Source organism: Mustela putorius, unplaced genomic scaffold (genome assembly GCF_011764305.1).
Source record: "Mustela putorius furo isolate JIRA1106 unplaced genomic scaffold, ASM1176430v1.1 tig00000910_pilon_pilon_pilon, whole genome shotgun sequence".
In the NCBI taxonomy this organism is placed as follows: domain Eukaryota; kingdom Metazoa; phylum Chordata; class Mammalia; order Carnivora; family Mustelidae; genus Mustela; species Mustela putorius.
The window spans coordinates 362,125-380,124 of NW_025421513.1; the positions used below are offsets into that span (position 1 = coordinate 362,125).

General features: G+C 40.9%; 1 protein-coding gene across 9 annotated transcripts in view; it reads right to left on the minus strand.

Annotated features, from left to right (window-relative positions):
• LOC123393631 (lysine-specific demethylase 6A-like) overlaps window positions 1-18,000 on the minus strand; it is a 190,104-nt gene that overhangs the window by 167,886 nt on the left and 4,218 nt on the right. For all 9 annotated transcript variants that reach the window (XR_006608467.1, XM_045086227.1, XM_045086224.1 and 6 more), the window contains exon 3: window positions 13,001-13,109. Coding sequence is in view for 8 of the 9 variants with exons in the window: in XM_045086227.1 (XP_044942162.1) it covers window positions 13,001-13,109 (109 nt within the window). In the remaining variant the exon portion in view is untranslated. The remainder of the gene's footprint in view (window positions 1-13,000; window positions 13,110-18,000) is intronic.

Sequence of the window (18,000 nt, forward strand, 5' to 3'; positions counted from 1 at the left end):
ATGATAAGCTGAGAATCAAAGTATTCTCAAACCCTAAATTCATGGGGTGTCTGGGTAGCTCAGTCAGTTATGCGTCTGCTTTCATATGAATCATTGTCTCGGGGTTCTGGAACAGGGCCCCATGTCAGGCTCCCTGATCAGTGAGGAGTCTGCTTCTCCCTCACACTCTCCCTCTGTCAAATAAGTAAAAACAACAACAACAAAAAACCAAACACCCAAAACCCTAGTTCAGAACCACAGAAGTAAATGCCTCAAGACAATGTCTGGGTAAGATGCCAGAGATTCTATTTTTCCTTGTTCCTCCCTAAAAAATAAACTATAAATCTTTTTTTTTTTTTAAGATTTTATTTATTTATTTGACAGAGAGAGATCACAAGTAGGCAGAGAGGCAGGCAGAGAGAGAGGAAGGGAAGCAGGCTCCCTGCTGAGCAGAGACCCCGATGCGGGACTCGATCCAGGACTCGATCTGGGACTCGATCCCAGGACCCTGAGATCATGACCCGAGCTGAAGGCAGCGGCTCAACCCACTGAGAAAAGGGGGGGGGGGGGCAATCAACTGAAAATTAAGTGTAAAAGACAGATGCAAAGTATTCTGGGATTCCAGGTCTGAAAGAAAAACAGGCTTCAGAAAATCTGACTAGGCCCCACCATACAGTCTGCAAAGTACAATGTTTCATATCCCCCAACCTAAATGCATAAGACCGCCAAGCAGACTCTGCCCCATTAGATCCAATGTGTGCTTCAGACAAAGCAAGTGAGCCTGTCACCACTGGCAAAAACAATTCATGGAGAGCCCTGAAAACAACAGAGTGGCTAAACAAACTCTCTTCCTTTTCCGAGACTTAAAATACCAATCTCTCTTGCTACTTTTCTTGCTAAGGATAGGTCTGAGAATGTGGTAAATTAGCTGTTGGGTAATATTGGCTTTAATGCTTTGATTCCCATACATTTACTAATAGGGAGACTAAGTCCTGTACCAAAAGTGGGTGACTATGTTAAAATGAAGCTGGCAGACCAGGTCCAAAGACCCAGAGTTGGTCCCCCAGACCCTGCCAAGAGGGTCCCTAGCCCACACACAAGATGGAAATCAACTCAGGATAGCCAGAAATGAAAGCAGAATTTATTAAAGATATAGAGTACAGGGAGAGACCGAGTTTCTGGGAGGCTAAGAAAGACTGGAACCCCTCCCCTCCACTGGGCTTCACAAGGAGTATGGAGCCTATTTTAAAAACTTATTTTTTTCCTCCTCTCTCTCTCTCTCTCTGCCTGCCTCTCTGCCTGTCAAATAAATAAATAAAATCTTAAAAAAAGAAGGGGGGGACCTGGGTGCCTGGGTGGCTCAGTGGGTTAAAGCCTCTGCCTTCGGCTCAGGTCATGATCCGAGGTTCGTGGGATGGAACCCCATGTCTGGCTCTCTGCTCAGTGGGAAGACTGCTTCCGCCCCCTCCCTCTACCTGCCTCTCTGCCTACTTATGATCTCTGTCAAATAATAAAATATTTTAAAAAAATAAAATAAAATAAAAAATAAAAACTTTTTTTTCAGATTTTATTTACCTATTGAACACAGATCACAAGTAGGCAGAAATTTAAAAATTAAAAATTAATTTTTTAATTGAAAAATTTTTAGGGGGGCACCTGGGTGGCTCAGTGGGTTAAGGCCTCTGCCCTTAGCTCAGGTCATGATACCAGGATCCTGGGATCGAGCCCCGCATCCGGCTCTCTGCGCGGCACAGAGCCTGCTTCCTTTCTCTCTCTGCCTGCCTTTCTATCTACTTGTGATCTCTGTCAAATAAATAAATAAATAATCTTAAAAAAAAAAAAGTAGACAGAAAATTAAAAAATTAAAAAATTTTTAGCCACCCACCTTGGTGGCTCAGTGGGTTAAAACCTTGGCCTTCTGCTCAGGTCATGGTCCCAGGGTCCTGGAATTGAGTCCCACATTGGGCTTTCTGCTCGGTGGGAGCCTGCTTCCCTCCTCTCTCTCTCTCTCTGCCTGCCTGTCTGCTTACCTGTGATCTCTGTCTGTCAAATAAATAAATAACATATTTTTTTTTAATTTTTTTTTAATTTAGGGGCAACTGGGTAGCCCAGTGGGTTAAGCCTCTGATCTCAAGGATCCAGCCCCACATCAGGCTCTCTACTCAGCAAGGAGCCTGCCTCCCCCTCTCTCTCCACCTGCTGCTCTCCCTGCCAAATAAATAAATATACTCTCTTTAAAAATAAATAAATAACTTTTAGGTAAATACACATCATAATAAAATCTATGTATATTTTATAAATTTTCCATTAATCTCTACCTGGAAGAATAGATCACCTAATACAAATGCATAAACATATCACCTCAGAAATACATAGCTAATTCTGTATTTAGAAAATTCACCTGTTCACTATAATTTATTTGTAACCTCGTAAATAATACCTATGACACTTGCATATTCTTTCATTGACCTAGGACCTATATAGAATTAGCAAAATTTGAATGCCTGACACCTATCATTGCTAGGCTAAACAGGTAACAATATCTTCTCTTGATTCCCAGACTGTAAGTAAGTGTCCTTTTTCTCAGTATTATAGTTTCTTTTCTTTTTTCTTTTTTTTTAATTTTTTGTGGTTTTTGTTAATGAATCTTTTGTTTAAAATACCCTTCAAAGGGTGCCTGAGTGGCTCAATGGGTTAAGCCTCTGCCTTCTGCTCAGGTCATGATCTCAGGATCCTGGGATGGAGCCCTGCATTACGCTCTCTGCTCTGCAGGGAACCTGATTCCCCCTCGCTCTGCCTGCCCCTTTGCCTACTTGTGATTTCTCTCTTCTTCTGTCAAATAAATAAATAAAATCTTTAAAAAGAAAAACAAGGGGTGCCTGGGTAGCTCAGAGGGTTAAAGCCTCTGCCTTCAGCTAAGATCATGATCCCAGATTCCTGGGATCCAGCCCTGCATCAGGCTCTCTGCTCATTGGGGAACCTGCTTCCCCTCCTCTCTCTCTGCCTGCCTCTCTTCCCACTTGTGATCTCTGTCTGTCAATTAAATAAATAAAATCTTAAAAAAAAAAAAGAAAAAGAAAAACAATTAGGGGTTCCTGGGTGGCTCTGTGGGTCATGATCCCGGGGTCCTGGTATTGAGCCTTGCATCGGGCTCTGTTTAGCAGGGAGCCTGCTTCCCCCACTTTCTCTGCCTGCCTCTCTGCCTACTTGTGATCTGTCTGTCAAATAAATAAAATCTTTAAAAAAATTTTTTTTAATTAAAAAAAAAAATTTAAAAATGTCCTTCAGGGCCCCTGGGTGGCTCAGTGGGTTAAGCTGATGCCTTCGGCTCAGGTCATGATCTCAGGGTCCTGGGATCGAGTCCCACATCGGGCTCTCTGCTCAGCAGGGAGCCTGCTTCCCTTCCTCTCTCTCTGCCTGCCTCTCTGCCTACTTGTGATCTCTCTCTGTCAAATAAATAAATAAAATCTTTAAAAAAAAATAATAAAAATAAAAAAATAAAAAATAAAAAATAAATGTCCTTCAAGGGGCAACCTGAGTGGTTCAGTCATTAAGCATCTGCCCATATCATGTCCCAGGGGTCAGGGGCTCAGGCTCCCTGCTCCAAGGGAAGTCTGGCTTCTCTCTCTCCCACTCACCCTGTTTGGGTTCCACCTCTGACTGTCTCTTGCTTAAACAGAGAAATAAAAATAATTAAAAATAAATCACAATTAAAAATAAAATAAAATAAAAAGCATGCCCCTCAAGCATAGTAAGGGCTGTCTAGTGCTCCAAGGTGTACAGATACTATGAGCCTTTCAGAGAGCATAGGTTTTGTTTGTTCTTAATTTTTTTAAATTTATTTATTTTATTTATTTATTTCACAGAGAGAGATCACAAGTAGACAGGCAGAGAGGCAGGCAGAGAGAGAGAGAGAGAGAGGGAAGCAGGCTCCCTGCTGAGCAAAGAACCCGATGTGGGACTCGATCCCAGGACCCTGAGATCATGACCTGAGCGGAAGGCAGCGGCTTAACCCACTGAGCCACCCAGGCACCCTGTTCTTAATTTTTTTTTAAGATTTTCATTTTTATTTATTTGACAGAGAGAGAGATCACAAGTAGGCAGAGAGGCAGGCAGAGAGAGAGGGAAGCAGGCTTCCAGCTGAGTGGAGAGGCTCTATCCCTGAGATCATGACCTGAGCTGAAGACAGAAGCTTAACCCACCCAGGTGCTCCTAATGAACTGTTTATAGTTTAATAAAGCCAACTGGGGCACCAGAGGGCTTAGTTGGGAGATCGTAAGACTCCTGATCTTCCGATTGTGAGTTTAAGCCCTACACTAGGTAAAAATAAAATCTTTTTGGGGTAACTGGATGGCTCAGTCAGTTGAATGCCTGCCTTTGCCTCAGTTTGTAATCCCAGAGGCCTGGGATCCAACAAGCCCCACTCAAAGCTCCCTGCTCACTGGGGAGTCTGCCTCTACCCTTGGCTTCTGTGCTCTCTCTCCCTAATAAAATATATATTTTTTTTTCTTTTTTTTTTTTTTTTTTAAAGATTTTATTTATTTATTTGACAGACAGAGATCACAAGTAGGCAGAGAGGCAGGCAGAGAGAGAGAGGAGGAAGCAGGCTCCCTGCTGAGCAGAGAGCCCGATGCGGGACTCGATCCCAGGACCTTGAGATCATGACCTGAGCCGAAGGCAGCGGCTTAACCCACTGAGCCACCCAGGCGCCCCTAAAATATATATTTTTAAAGATTTTATTCCTTTATTTAACAGAGAGAGAGAGAGCACAAGTAGGCAAAATGGCAGGCACAGGGAAAGGGTGAAGCCAAGTAGGGAGCCTGATGTTGGGTTCGATCTACATAAGAAATAGGTAACGCTTAATAGAGTGAGACATCCACAAGCCCCTCAAATAAATAAAATACTTTAAAAATTACATATATGGCTTTATATACATAATGTAACTTTATAATATGTATGTATAATATATGCATAAACTTGTCACATGACACATACAAACATTATAGGTGTATACATACATGTGTATACATATATACACAAATGTAAAACATATTTATGTATATATGCAACAAGAATTAACATATAACATATAGGTGAAAAACCACCTGCTTAGTTTTGGAAAAAAACAAACCCAAAGACCAATCACTGGAATGCATTCATTTTAAGTTTGTTTATTCAAGTTTTTTGTTTGTTTGTTTGTTTTGGTTTGTTCTTTTTTGGATAGAGAGGCAGATAGCAATAGAGGGAACACAAGCAGGGGGAGTGAGAGAGGGAGAAGGGAGCCTCCCAGTGAGCAGGGAGCCCTATATGAGGTTCATTCCAGAAACCTGCGATCATGACCTGAGTCAAAGGCAGATGCCCAATGACTGAGCCATCCAGGCTCCCCTCATTTTATGTTTATGTTTTTGTGCTATATATCCCAGGACAGAGTAGTATTTTACTCAAGATACACAAAAAGGAAGAGGGAAAGGAAATGCTCATCAAGCTTTTTGAGATGAGGGAAACTGAAGGACTTCATAAAAATCTTTTTATTTTCCTCCTCCTTTCTTGCTAGGGTTTGCACCCCCACTTTACCTACCCCTCAGATGCTAACAGTGTATGTCCTGGGATCCCAAACCAAGATCCTTCCCTATGCTGAGTCTCCCAAACACAGTCTCTGTATCTTCAATAAATTTTGCTTTCACCTCCTACTATCTTAAGTTTGACTTTCATCTTGTGCGTGGGCTAGGGACCCTCTTGGCAGGGTCTGGGAGGGACCCCCTCTGGGACCCTTAGACCTTGTCTGCCAGCATCATTTTAACATACACAGTCATTTCTGGCATAGAACTTAGTCTCCCCATCAGTGAATATACAGGAATCAAAGCACTGAAACCAGTATTACCTAATAGCTAATTTACCACATGCTCAAACCTATCCTCACCAAGGAGAAAATAAAACTCCAATACAAATTGTCCTGGAGGGGCGCCTGGGTGGCTCAGCAGGTTAAAGCCTCTGCCTTCATTCAGCTCAGGTCATGATCTCGGGGTCCTGGGATCGAGTCCCACATCGGGCTCTCTCTAGGAGCCTGCTTCCTCCTCTCTCTCTCTGTCTGCCTCTCTGCCTACTTGTGATCTGTCTGTCAAATACATAAATAAATAAAAATATTAAAAAAAAAAAAAACAAATTGTCCTGGAATATTTACTCACATCCCAGCCAAATACTATCATCAACACAAAATTTCATCCTCATTTAAATAAAAAATTATCAGCCATAAAACTTAAAGAAATTAAAAACACTAAATAATTAAATACAGGTAACAAAGGCAATTTCTTTTTTTTTTTTTTTAAAGATTTTATTTATTCATTTGACAGAGAGATATCACAGTATACAGAGAGGCAGGCAGAGAGAGAGAGGGAAGCAGGCTCCCTGCTGAGCAGAGAGCCTGATGCGGGACTCGATCCCAGGACCCTGAGATCATGACCTGAGCCGAAGGCAGCAGATTAATCCACTGAGCCACCCAAGGCGCCCACAAAGGCAATTTCTTATGCAATTTCAATTAAGGGATTTTTGTTATTTGCTCTCAAAATTAAGGAAATTAATGAAACAGGACATCAACTACCTCCATTTTGACCTAAGTCTGTACTTTCTAACTGATAAGTTTTTTTCAGATCACCTCTTCACACGGGCAAACTGCAGGCAAAGCATCCTATGATGGGAACCGAAATTACCCCCTCAAGCAACAAGGACTGCTTTGAGTCAGCAAAAACCCCATGAGTGACCCCAAGATAATGACGGACATGACCCTTCCTGCCCACCTGCATGTACCAACATTTTCCTCCTATAAACCTGGAAGCATTTTCAGCACTTTGGAAACAATCTTTGTCTGCAGCCTTCCCAATGTCGACCTTTAGAGAAGGAAACTGAAGGAACTCCATTCTTCCCTGGATACTGTTCTAGCTCAGACCTGAATTCCCAATCCCAGTCTACCCATGCATATGAAAATAGCATACATTCTCCTTGTATGGTACGAGATAATGAGCCTTCCAGCACTATAGATAACATCTAAGGAAATACGAGGAAGAGTTGTCATAAATCTTCTCCAAGACCAGGGACAACAAATACTGACTGCCAAGACCCCTGACTTCAGGGAATGAATGATTTATGAGGGACACCTGAACCCTATCCTTGTTCTGACCGGCTCCTGGATGCCTAAGAAGACACATGCACTAATCTACAACTGCCAAAAAAATCCCCAGGCCCCAAGTAAAGATGAGACTTACGCTCTTTCCCTTTCTCAGTCTCCAAGATGTTCCATGTTTATCTCTCAATCTCTCTCTCTACATATACATATGCAGTAAATCATGCTAACTTATGCCTGATTTCCATTTTTTGTGAAAGTGGCCCTCTTGGGTAGTCCTCCAAGATCCTATGGGTCCCGGGACCCAGCCTTGTGGCATTAGCCTCACAAGTAAATTCTTTTGTTTCATTACTGGTGTCTGCCTTTCGATTCTGTCAGTGATGATCAGTAGAGTTAGGTCTGGGACCCCCAGAGCAGGGGCTCTTGCACCCTTGTGGCCCAGTTACCTTATGATTAAAATTATGGACAGGGGTGCTTGGGTGACTCATCACTTAAGTGTTTGTATTTAGGTTGAGTCATGATTCCCAACCACCTGGGATCGAGCCCCACATTGGGCTTCCTGCTCAGCAGAGTTTGCTTCTCCCTTTCTTTCTCCCCCTTCATCTCCTGCTCATACTGGCTCTCTCTCAAACAAATAAATAATATCTTTAAAAAAAAAATTATTTAAAAAACGTGTTATTGTTAGTAAGAACTATGTACTGGAGTGAAGCTCCTTTCTACCAGTCAAATTTTTGTCTAGCATTCATAAAGCTGTATTACTACTACCCAATTTACAGAATAGGCAAAGTTCAGGGAAACACATAAATCCATTAATTTAAAACATTTCTAAATAATGAAGTTGTGTGTGGATTATGAATACATATTATGTGTCTCATATAGCATGCTATACTGTCTCAAACCAAAATAAAAATAGCATTTCATTGGTAAGCTACTGGCTTAAAATTTTAAAAAAATTTTTTTCTCATTGGGGTGCCTGGGTGGCTCAGTGGGTTAAGCCACTGCCTTCGGCTCAGGTCATGGTCTCAGGGTCCTGGGATAGAGCCCTGCATCGGGCTCTCTGCTCCCCAGGGAGCCTACTTCCTCCTCTCTCTCTGCCTGCCTCTCTGCCTACTTGTGATCTCTCTCTGTCAAATAAATAAATTAAAAAATCTTTAAAAAAAAATTTTTTTTTCTCATTAACATATAATGTAAGGTAACTGGGCCACAAGGGTGCAAGAGCCCCAGGCTCCGGTTTCAGAGGTAGAGGTCAGCATTCATCAGTCTTTCTTTTCTTTTTTAAGATTTTATTTATTTATCTGACAGAGAGAGATCACAAGTAGGCAGAGAAGCAGGCAGAGATGGGGGTGGAAGCAGGCTCCCCGCTGAGCAGACAGCCTATGCAGGGCTCAATCCCATCGATCCCCACACCCTGAGATCACGACCTGAGCCGAAGGCAGAGGCTTAACCGACTTGAGCCACCCAGGTGCCCCAGCACTCGTCAGTCTTCATGTAACACCCATAATGTGCCCTCCTTAATGTCCATCACCCAGCTACTGTTATTGGCCTTATTTATGACTGAGAGTAAAATACAGCATCTTAAAATAGGACTCTTGGGCATAGTGATTCTGTTCACTATTTCTAGAAAGAGTTAATACAAAAAAAAAAAAAGCTGCAGAGCGCCTGTGTGGCTCAGTGGGTTAAAGCCTCTGCCTTCGGCTCAGGCCATGATCCCAGGGTCCTGGGATCAAGCCCCACATCAGGCTCTCTGCTCAGGAGGGAGACTGCTTCCTCCTCTCTCTCTGCTTGCCTCTCTGCTACTTGTGATCTGTCTGTCAAATAAGTAAATAAAATCTTTAAAAAAGAAAAAAAAAAGCTGCAAAAACATACTGGAAGTTACCTTTTTGTAAGGAAAATCTACACTTAAATCTCCATTTGTGTCAACCTCTCGATACAAGGAAGAGGAATCATAAATTCTTCTCAAGGTAGAAGGAACAAACAAGGTGGAAGGAACAAAAACATAACAGAACTTTCTCTTGTTTAAAGTGCTTTTCCGGGGCGCCTGGGTGGCTCAGTGGTTTGGGCTGCTGCCTTCGGCTCAGGTCATGATCTCAGGGTCCTGGGATCAAGCCCCGCATCGGGCTCTCTGCCCCGCAGGAAGCATGCTTCTCTCTCTCTCTCTGCCTGCCTCTCTGCCTACTTGTGATCTCTCTCTGTCAAATAAATAAATTAAAATCTTAGAAAAGTAAATAAATAAAAATAAAGTGCTTTTCCTGGCCAACTTCCATAACTGGCTTTTTTCTTTTTTTTTTTTTTTAAGATTTTATTTATTTGACAGAGAGAGATCACAAGTAGGCAGAGAGGCAGGCAGAGAGAGAGGAGGAAGCAGGCTCCCTGCTGAGCAGAGAGCCCGATGCGGGACTCGATCCCAGGACCCCGAGATCATGACCCGAGCCGAAGGCAGCGGCTTAACCCACTGAGCCACCCAGGCGCCCTTAACTGGCCTTTTTCTTACCCATTATTTTATTTTTGCCTTTTGCTGAGCTTAAGTTGGTGGCTTAGGGCTTTTCAAATAGTGACTTGCAGTTTTCCTGGGTGTTTCCCCTACATATACTTAACATACACATACTAATAAACTTTGTTTTTCTCTTTTTAAATCTATTGCTATGGGAGGAATGGATGTCATCTCAGTCATGAAATCAGGATAGAAGGAAAACTATTTTTCCTCCCTTATACTTAATAAAAACATATGGCACACAATAAACTCTGTTGCCAGAGCACCAAAGTAACATACCACCAACTCTTTAGTCTTTTTTTTTTTTTTTTTTTTTTTTTTTTTTTTTTTTTTTAAAGATTTTATTTATTTATTTGTAAGAGAGAGAGAGTGAGAGCGAGCACAGGCAGACAGAGTGGAAGGCAGAGTCAGAGGGAGAAGCAGGCTCCCTGTGGAGCAAGGAGCCCGATGTGGGACTCGATCCCAGGACGCTGGGATCATGACCTGAGCCGAAGGCAGCTGCTTAACCAACTGAGCCACCCAGGCGTCCCCCAACTCTTTAGTCTTAAAACAATTATCCAACTGCTTCTGAACACGTTTGCTGAAAATCTTAACATATCCATCCAATTCAACTAAGATATTTACTACCAAAAATTTAACAGACTCTTACTTATAGGATGGTTTTTCTTTGGTGTAGGGATTATCTGGTAAAGAGGAAAAAGCATTTTCAAGGTAATTTTTAACTAAATGAATAATGACCTTTGGCCAGTAGTATATATAGAAGAACTAGGAAAAGCACTTATCTTAGAAGGTTACCTTGTTATTTACCTCTTCTTTCTTTTTTTTTTTTCCTAAAGATTTTATTTATTTGACATAGAGAGATAGAGAGAGGGAACACAAGCACAGAGACCTGGAGAGGAAGAACCAGGCTACTCACTGAGCAGGACCATGGGATCATGACCTGAGCCAAAGGCCGATGCTTAATGACTGAACCAGCCAGGCGCCGCTAGCCCCATTATTTCTGAGAAAAAAATACTCTAAAGGAATGGGAAATGTTCTTCAAAGTTCAAACTTATATTTGATTATCTGAGTACTACATATAACATGATGAAGGTGGATTTTTAAATATTTCAAACTAAAATGGAAAACAAAATCAAGAACAAAAAAGAAATACCAGGGCGCCTGGGTGGCTCAGTGGGTTAAGCCGCAGCCTTCGGCTCAGGTCATGATCTCAGGGTCCTGGGATCGAGTCCCGCATCGGGCTCTCTGCTCAGCAGGGAGCCTGCTTCTCTCTCTCTCTCTGCCTGCCTCTCCATCTACTTGTGATTTCTCTCTGTCAAATAAATAAATAAAATCTTTAAAAAAAAAAAAAAAGAAATACCATTTGTGGGGCACCTGGGTGGCTCAGAGGGTTAAGCCTCTGCCTTTAGTTCAGGTCATGATCTCAGGATCCTGGGATGAGCCCCCGAATTAGGCTCTCTGCTCAGCAGGGAGCCTGCTTCTCCCCCTCTCTCTGCCTGCCTCTCTGCCTACTTGTGATCGCTCTCTGTCAAATAAATAAATAAAATCTTAAAAAAAAAAAAAGAAGAAGAAATACCATTTTTGTTTGCAGAATAAAAAATATGTAAGAGCATCTCTGTCCCTGTTCTTGGCAGAGAGCTCCTAAAACATTCTGAGTCTAGGTAGGAGTGGTTTTTGTTTTACTTTTTTTTTTTTTTAAAAGATTTTATTTATTTATTTGACAGAGAGAGATCACAAGTAGGCAGAGAGGCAGAGAGAGAGAGAGGAGGAAGCAGGCTCCCCACCGAGCAGAGAGCCCGATTTGGGACTCAATCCCGGGACCCCGAAACCATGACCCGAGCCGAAGGCAGCGGCTTAACCACTGAGCGACCCAGGCACCCCTGTTTTTCATTAGAGACAACTTATGAATAGTTTCAAAATGAAGCTGGGATGATGGGGAAAATAATGCAAATTAAGTTCTACAATAAACTGTTGAACATTGGAATTAGAGGAGTTTATGAGATTCTGATTTGGTAAATACACCCCTGGTTTCTCAAAGAGAGAGAAGTTCCTGAGCTCAGGATACTTCCATTCCTTGCCCTATATTCCTCTTCATTTGTATCCTTTATTAACATCTTTTATAATAAATTAACAAATGTTGCCCTGACATTTGTGAATCATTCTAATAGAATATCAAACCCAAGGAGAGGATTGTGAAACCTGTGATTTATATAGCGGGTTGATAAGCAGCACAGGTAACAACCCTGACTCGCAACTGGATCTGAAATGGAGCTATCAGATACAAGGAACTCCGTTTTACCCATGGAATTGTAACATCTCCAGGTATAAAATGTCAGAACTGAGTTAAATTTGTAAAACACTTCTGAAAATTAATAACTGCTTTGGTGATGCTGGGAAACTGTCCAATCTTACTCTTTCTAGTATGTCCACATTTGTACTTATAGCAAAGTTATCAAACAAGATATTAGGTTACCAATTAAGATGTTTAAAAATATATGGAACGCCTGGGTGGCTCAGTTGATTAAGCTGCTGCCTTTGGCTTGCTCAGGTCATGATCCCAGGGTACTGGGATCAAGTCCCCCACATCGGCTCCTTGCTTGGCAGGGAGCCAACTTCTGTCTCTACCTCTGCCTGCCACTCTGCCTGTGTGCTGTCTCTGTGACAAATAAATAAATAAATAAAATCTTTTTAAAAGAGATCTTAGGGGTGCCTGGGGGGCTCAGTGGGTTAAGCCTCTGCCTTTGGCTCGGGTCATGATCCCAGCGTCCTGGGATCAAGCCCCACATGGTGCTCTCTGCTCGGCGAGGAGCCTGCTTCCTCCTCTCTCTCTCCCTCTCTCTGCCTACTTGTGATCTGTCAGATAAATAAATAAAATATTTAAATAAAATAAAATAAAATAAAAATAAAAAGGTCTTAACACAGATTTTCACAACAACAAGCAAAATACCCATCTACACTGTAAGGTGTTAAGAGTTTTATGGAATGGGGGCACCTGGGTGGCTCAGTGAGTTAATTATCTGCCTTTGGCTCAGGTTGTATCTTAGGGTCATGGGATGGAGTCCCACATCAGGTTCCCTGCTCAGTGGGGAGTCTGCTTGCTTCTCCCTCTGCCTGCTGTTCTCCATTCTGTGTAGGCCTGCTCTCTAAGACACACGCTCTCTCTCTGACAAATGAATAAAATCTTTAAAAAAAAGAGTTTTATGGAATGATCATTTTACTATTTACATGAAATTACATAAAATTTCACATTTCTACCTACTCTACTTTCTTTCTCATTATCTAATGTATTTAGGAGAGATTAAAAAACAATAGCTGTCTGTGACAAAAAATAAAAACAATTTACCCAAGACAAAAAATAAAAAACAATCTGCATACATAAATCAAGCCAAACTTTTAAGAAAGAAAAACATTACCTTTTGGATAATCTTCCAATAAAAGGTTGAAGTGACCTAATTGACAAAAGAAATCAGATTCCACTTTTCCTTCAGCTTTTAAGATTAAAGATTCATAGCAGCGAACAGCCTAGAAATGAAAAATATAAGCATTAAGAGAAAAGAAATATAACTGCATCCTTCTTGAGATAATGTGTATTTATAAGAAATTGCTCTAGTGGCGCCTGAGTGGCTCAGTGGTTTAAAGCCTCTATCTTCGGCTCAGGCCATGATCCCAGGGTCCTGGGATCAGGCCCTGATCAAACCCTGAATCGCATCAGGCTCTCTGCTCAGCAGGGAGCCTGCTTCCTCCTCTCTCTCCCTGCCTGCCTTTCTGCCTACTTGCGCTATCAAATAAATAAATAAAATTTTTAAAGAAAAGAAATTGCTCTAGAAATGAAAAGAATCAATATGTCCCTTACAAAAATGAGGGGAAAGACTTGCCAAACTTGCCATTAAGGAGCTCCTTAATGACTTTTTATGAGTTGGAGATCTGAATAATTACTTTGGACTTTTTTCATAAAAAACACTACTTTCAAATAGGCATGGGGGAAAATGACTATTGCATTTCAGTAACCAGTAACAACCTGTGATTTTCAAATTTTGGAATGTGGCAAGTTCAAATTGAGATGTACTGTAATTTGAAAACAGGTGTCAGAAAGACTGTGTGTATAAAAAAGGTATAAAATATTCACTCATAAGGGGAGCCTGGGTGGCTCAGTTCGTTAAGCATCTGCCTTCAGTTCAGGTCATGATCCCAGGGTCCTGGGATCTGGCCCCACATTGGCCTCCTGGCTTGGTAAGGAACCTGCTTATCCTTCCCCTCTCCCTTTCCCCACCTTGTGTGGGCTCTCATTCCCATCTCTCTAATAAATAAATACGATCTTTTTAAAAAATTCACTAATAGGGCACCCAGGTGGCTCAGCAGTTTGTTAAAGCCTCTGCCTTCAGCTCTGGTCCAGATCCCAAGGTCCTGGGATCAAGCCCCACATTGGGCTCTCTGCCAGCGGGAAGCCTGCCCCACCGCCCCCTGCTGCCTACTTGTGATCTCTGTCTGGCAAATAAATAAAATCTTTAAAAAAAAAAAATCAAAATAATTAAGTAAAGTAACTTTGGAAAATTTGATTTAATATATTATTAACATTAACTTCATCCATTTCTTTTTATTTTTACTTTTTCTTTTTTTTTCCTTTAAGATTTTATTTACTTAATTTATTTAACGGAGAGATAAAAAGCCAGAGAGCCAGAGAGATAAAAAACCAAGCAAGGGGGGCGCCTGGGTGGCTCAGTGGATTAAGCCGCTGCCTACGGCTCAGATCATGATCTCAGGGTCCTGGGATCGAGTCCCGCATCGGGCTCTCTGCTCAGCAGGGAGCCTGCTTCCCTCTCTCTCTCTCTCTGTCTGCCTCTCTGTCTACTTGTGATTTCTCTCTGTCAAATAAATAAATAAATAAATCTTTAAAAAAAAAAAAAAAAAACAAGCAAGGCAATGGCAGAGGGAGAGGGAGAAGCAGGCCTCTCCACTGCATAGGAAACCTAATGTCAGGGCAATCCCAGCCCCTGGGATGATGACCAGAGCTAAAGGCAGACGCTTAACCATCTGAACCACCTAGGCATCCCTTAGTAACTTTTTCTATTTTGCAATTTAAAATTACATACAATGAAAAATTCATGCATCACAATAAACTTCTACTGGATAGGATAGCTATCGTTTGTAATAATCAATCACTTTTTGCAAAGAAACTACAGTAACTTTTAGACTAAAATATATATAGAATATGTACTATATATATACACTATGTTTCAACTGTTTTCTAATCTTCATATTTCAAACATACTATTAACATTATCTCAGCCCAACATATACATACACATACCCTCTTATAGAGAAAAATAATAAAGAATTCAATCTTTTTGAACTTCATAAGTTTGCAGGAGGAAGAAATGAAGATTTTGCACTAAAACATCTCAAAGAACAACTTTCTAGAGTTATCAGTAACCACAGGTGATCTCAGAAGCTTAACAATCAAAAACCTGATATAAAAATTCTAATCTTAAGATAACTATTGTTTGCTTAGCACACAACAGGGACTTAGTATTTCTATACTTTGCACTTCAAAAATAACAAGCTCTCCTTCAAAATGTTTCAATCTTCCCAATAAAAAATATCCTAATGAGGTCCCTTATAATATATGATACATCAAGAGTAACCACAACAAAAGAAATACATACAATTAGATGTATACTCTGGGTCTACTCCCAGGAATACTCCCGGGTATGGTGCTCTGAAAAAGCAACTAAGGTCAAATCTCTCTCCCCGACCACACCCCACCCCCCAAAAAAAGGCGGATTAACTTCTCAGTAAAATAAAAAACCTCCTCAGCAATTCTACTAGGATGAGAAAATGTGCTGGGAGAGCCCCCATATAAAGTACCTTAATTTTTTTTGCCTTCTCCTATAAAATAATCTTCTTTGATTAAAACACTTTCCAAGGAGCGCCTGGGTGGCTCAGTGGGTTAAATAAAGCTCTGCCTTCGGCTCAGGCTGTCATGATCCCAGAATCCTGGGATCAGCCCTGTATCAGGCTTTCTGCTCGGCAGGGAGCCTGCTTCCCCCCCCTCTCTGCCTACTTGTGATCTCTGTCAAATAAATAAATTAAATCTTTAAAAAAAAAAAAACACATTGCAAAACTAGAGGGAAAAATACATGTATTTCACACACAGCATAAATATTTCTAAAAGTTTAAAGATACCTCATTAATAAAGCTCTTCTGAGGTGACTCAGTTATCCCTACAGTTAAATTTAAAAGAAGGGGCACATGTGGCTTAGTCCATGGAGGATCCAACTCTTGGGTTTCAGCTCAGGTCATGATCTCAGGGTCAAGTTTGGAGGAAGCTTCAAGCTCTGTGGGGAGTCTGCTCAGGATTTTCTCTCCCTATCCCTCTCCCCCAGCTGTCCTGTGCTCTTTCTTAAAATAAATAAGATCTTTAAAAAAAAAAAAAAAAAGATTTAAAAGAGAACTACTTTCAGTTATCATTCTGTTAGCTACCTACATATGCATAAACACCAAATTATAACCATGAAAATCTGAATATATACTTAGATCCCAGAAATTACTATCATTTGGAGATAAAATTTCAAGATCCTTTCTTATCCAAGTACCTATAGTTTTATCTGGCAGATGATTAAAATAAAAAATACAAGAGCACCTGGGTGGTTCAGTCAGTTAAGCATCTGCCTTCGGCTAGGTCATGATCCTACAGTTCCAGGATCCATTTCCACATTGGCCTCCCCACTCAGTGGGGAGTCTGCTTCTCCCTCTGCTCTTCACCCTGCTCCTGCGTGCTCTCTCTCAAATAAAAAAAATAAATCTTAAAAAAAAAAAGAATACAAGATACAAAACTTATTGCTTTATAATACCTGAAAACTACAGGCTACCAACACAGACTCATATTAGAGAATAAACTTACGTTGCCAGAATGGAGAAAATGGATAAAGGAATGGGATGTACAGGTTTCCAGTTACAGAATAAGTAACAGGAATGAAAGTAACAGCAGTGAGAATATAATGAATGGTAGTATAATAGTGTTGTAGAGGACTATATATATATATTTTTTTTCCTTTCTTTAAAGGAGATCCAGGGTAAAGGCTAAATGTTGGTTCTTTAACTGTTCTATTCTTACACGTTTTCTGCATGTTTGAAGTTACACTAGCCTTACAGGTTTTCTGCATGTTTGAAGTTACACTAATCTCAACTTCTATTATCTATGGTCAACTGCATTCTGTACCTCGGAAGATCAAGAGTAGTCTGTATCATTCAACTTCCTGCTTCTTATCACATAGCACATATCATCATCACAAGAATGGTAAGTCCAGTAGAACATACTTTGAAAGACCACATTCAAATAATTTTTGAGTATACCTATAAAGTATTTTCTTTTACTATTAGTTATTGCTATTAATCTCTTAGTGTTCCTGACCTAGACCTTAAAATCTCTTAAGTATATGATATGGTAATAATAGAGTATGGTACCATCTGTGGTTTCAGGCATCCACTGGGAACTCTGGAATAGATGAAATGACACTAGTACATACCAAAATAAAAATGTAAACAAAATGAAATGTAAAAACTGATGGGGCGCCTGGGTGGCTCAGTGGGTTAAGCCGCTGCCTTCAGCTCAGGTCATGATCTCAGAGTCCTGGGATCGAGTCCCGCATCGGGCTCTCTGCTCAGCAGAGAGTCTGCTTCCCTCTCTCTCTCTGCCTGCCTCTCCATCTACTTGTGATTTCTGTCAAATAAATAAATAAAATAAAAAAAAAAAAACCTGATAATATGGAATTACTCAAATTTTAGTCGACAGAGATGGTCCTTCTGCTGCAATCAAAGACAGGGAAATAATATGAGAAGTAAGAAAGTTACAGTTGAAGAAAATGCTTTTATGACTACAGTAAAATAATTTCAAACTTTACATTAATAAAACAATAGCTTCACATTTTAAAGGCAACAGCATTTTTTTTAAAGATTTTATTTACTTGACAGACAGAGAGATCACAAGTAGGCAGAGAGGGAGGAAAGAGAGACGAAGCATGCTCCCTGCTGAGCAGAGAGCCCAATGTGGGGCTCGATCCCAGGTCCCTAAGATCATGACCCCAGCAGAAGGCAGATCCACTGAGCCACCCAGGTGCCCCTAACATAGCATTTTAAATAAATCCCTAATTTATTAAAGGTATTGTTTATTTGAGAGAGCAAGCACAAGCTGGGGGAGGAAGAAAGGGGCAGACTTCCTGCTGAGAAGGGAACCCCATGTGGTACTCAATCCCAGGGCCATGCTCAGTGAGTAGCCTGGATCTTCCTCTCCAGGTCTCTGTGCTTGTGTTCCCTCTCTCTATCTCTCTATGTCAAATAAATAAAATCTTTAGAAAAAAAAAAAAGAAAGAAGTGGAGGTAAATAACAAGGTAACCTTTTAAGATATGTGCTTTT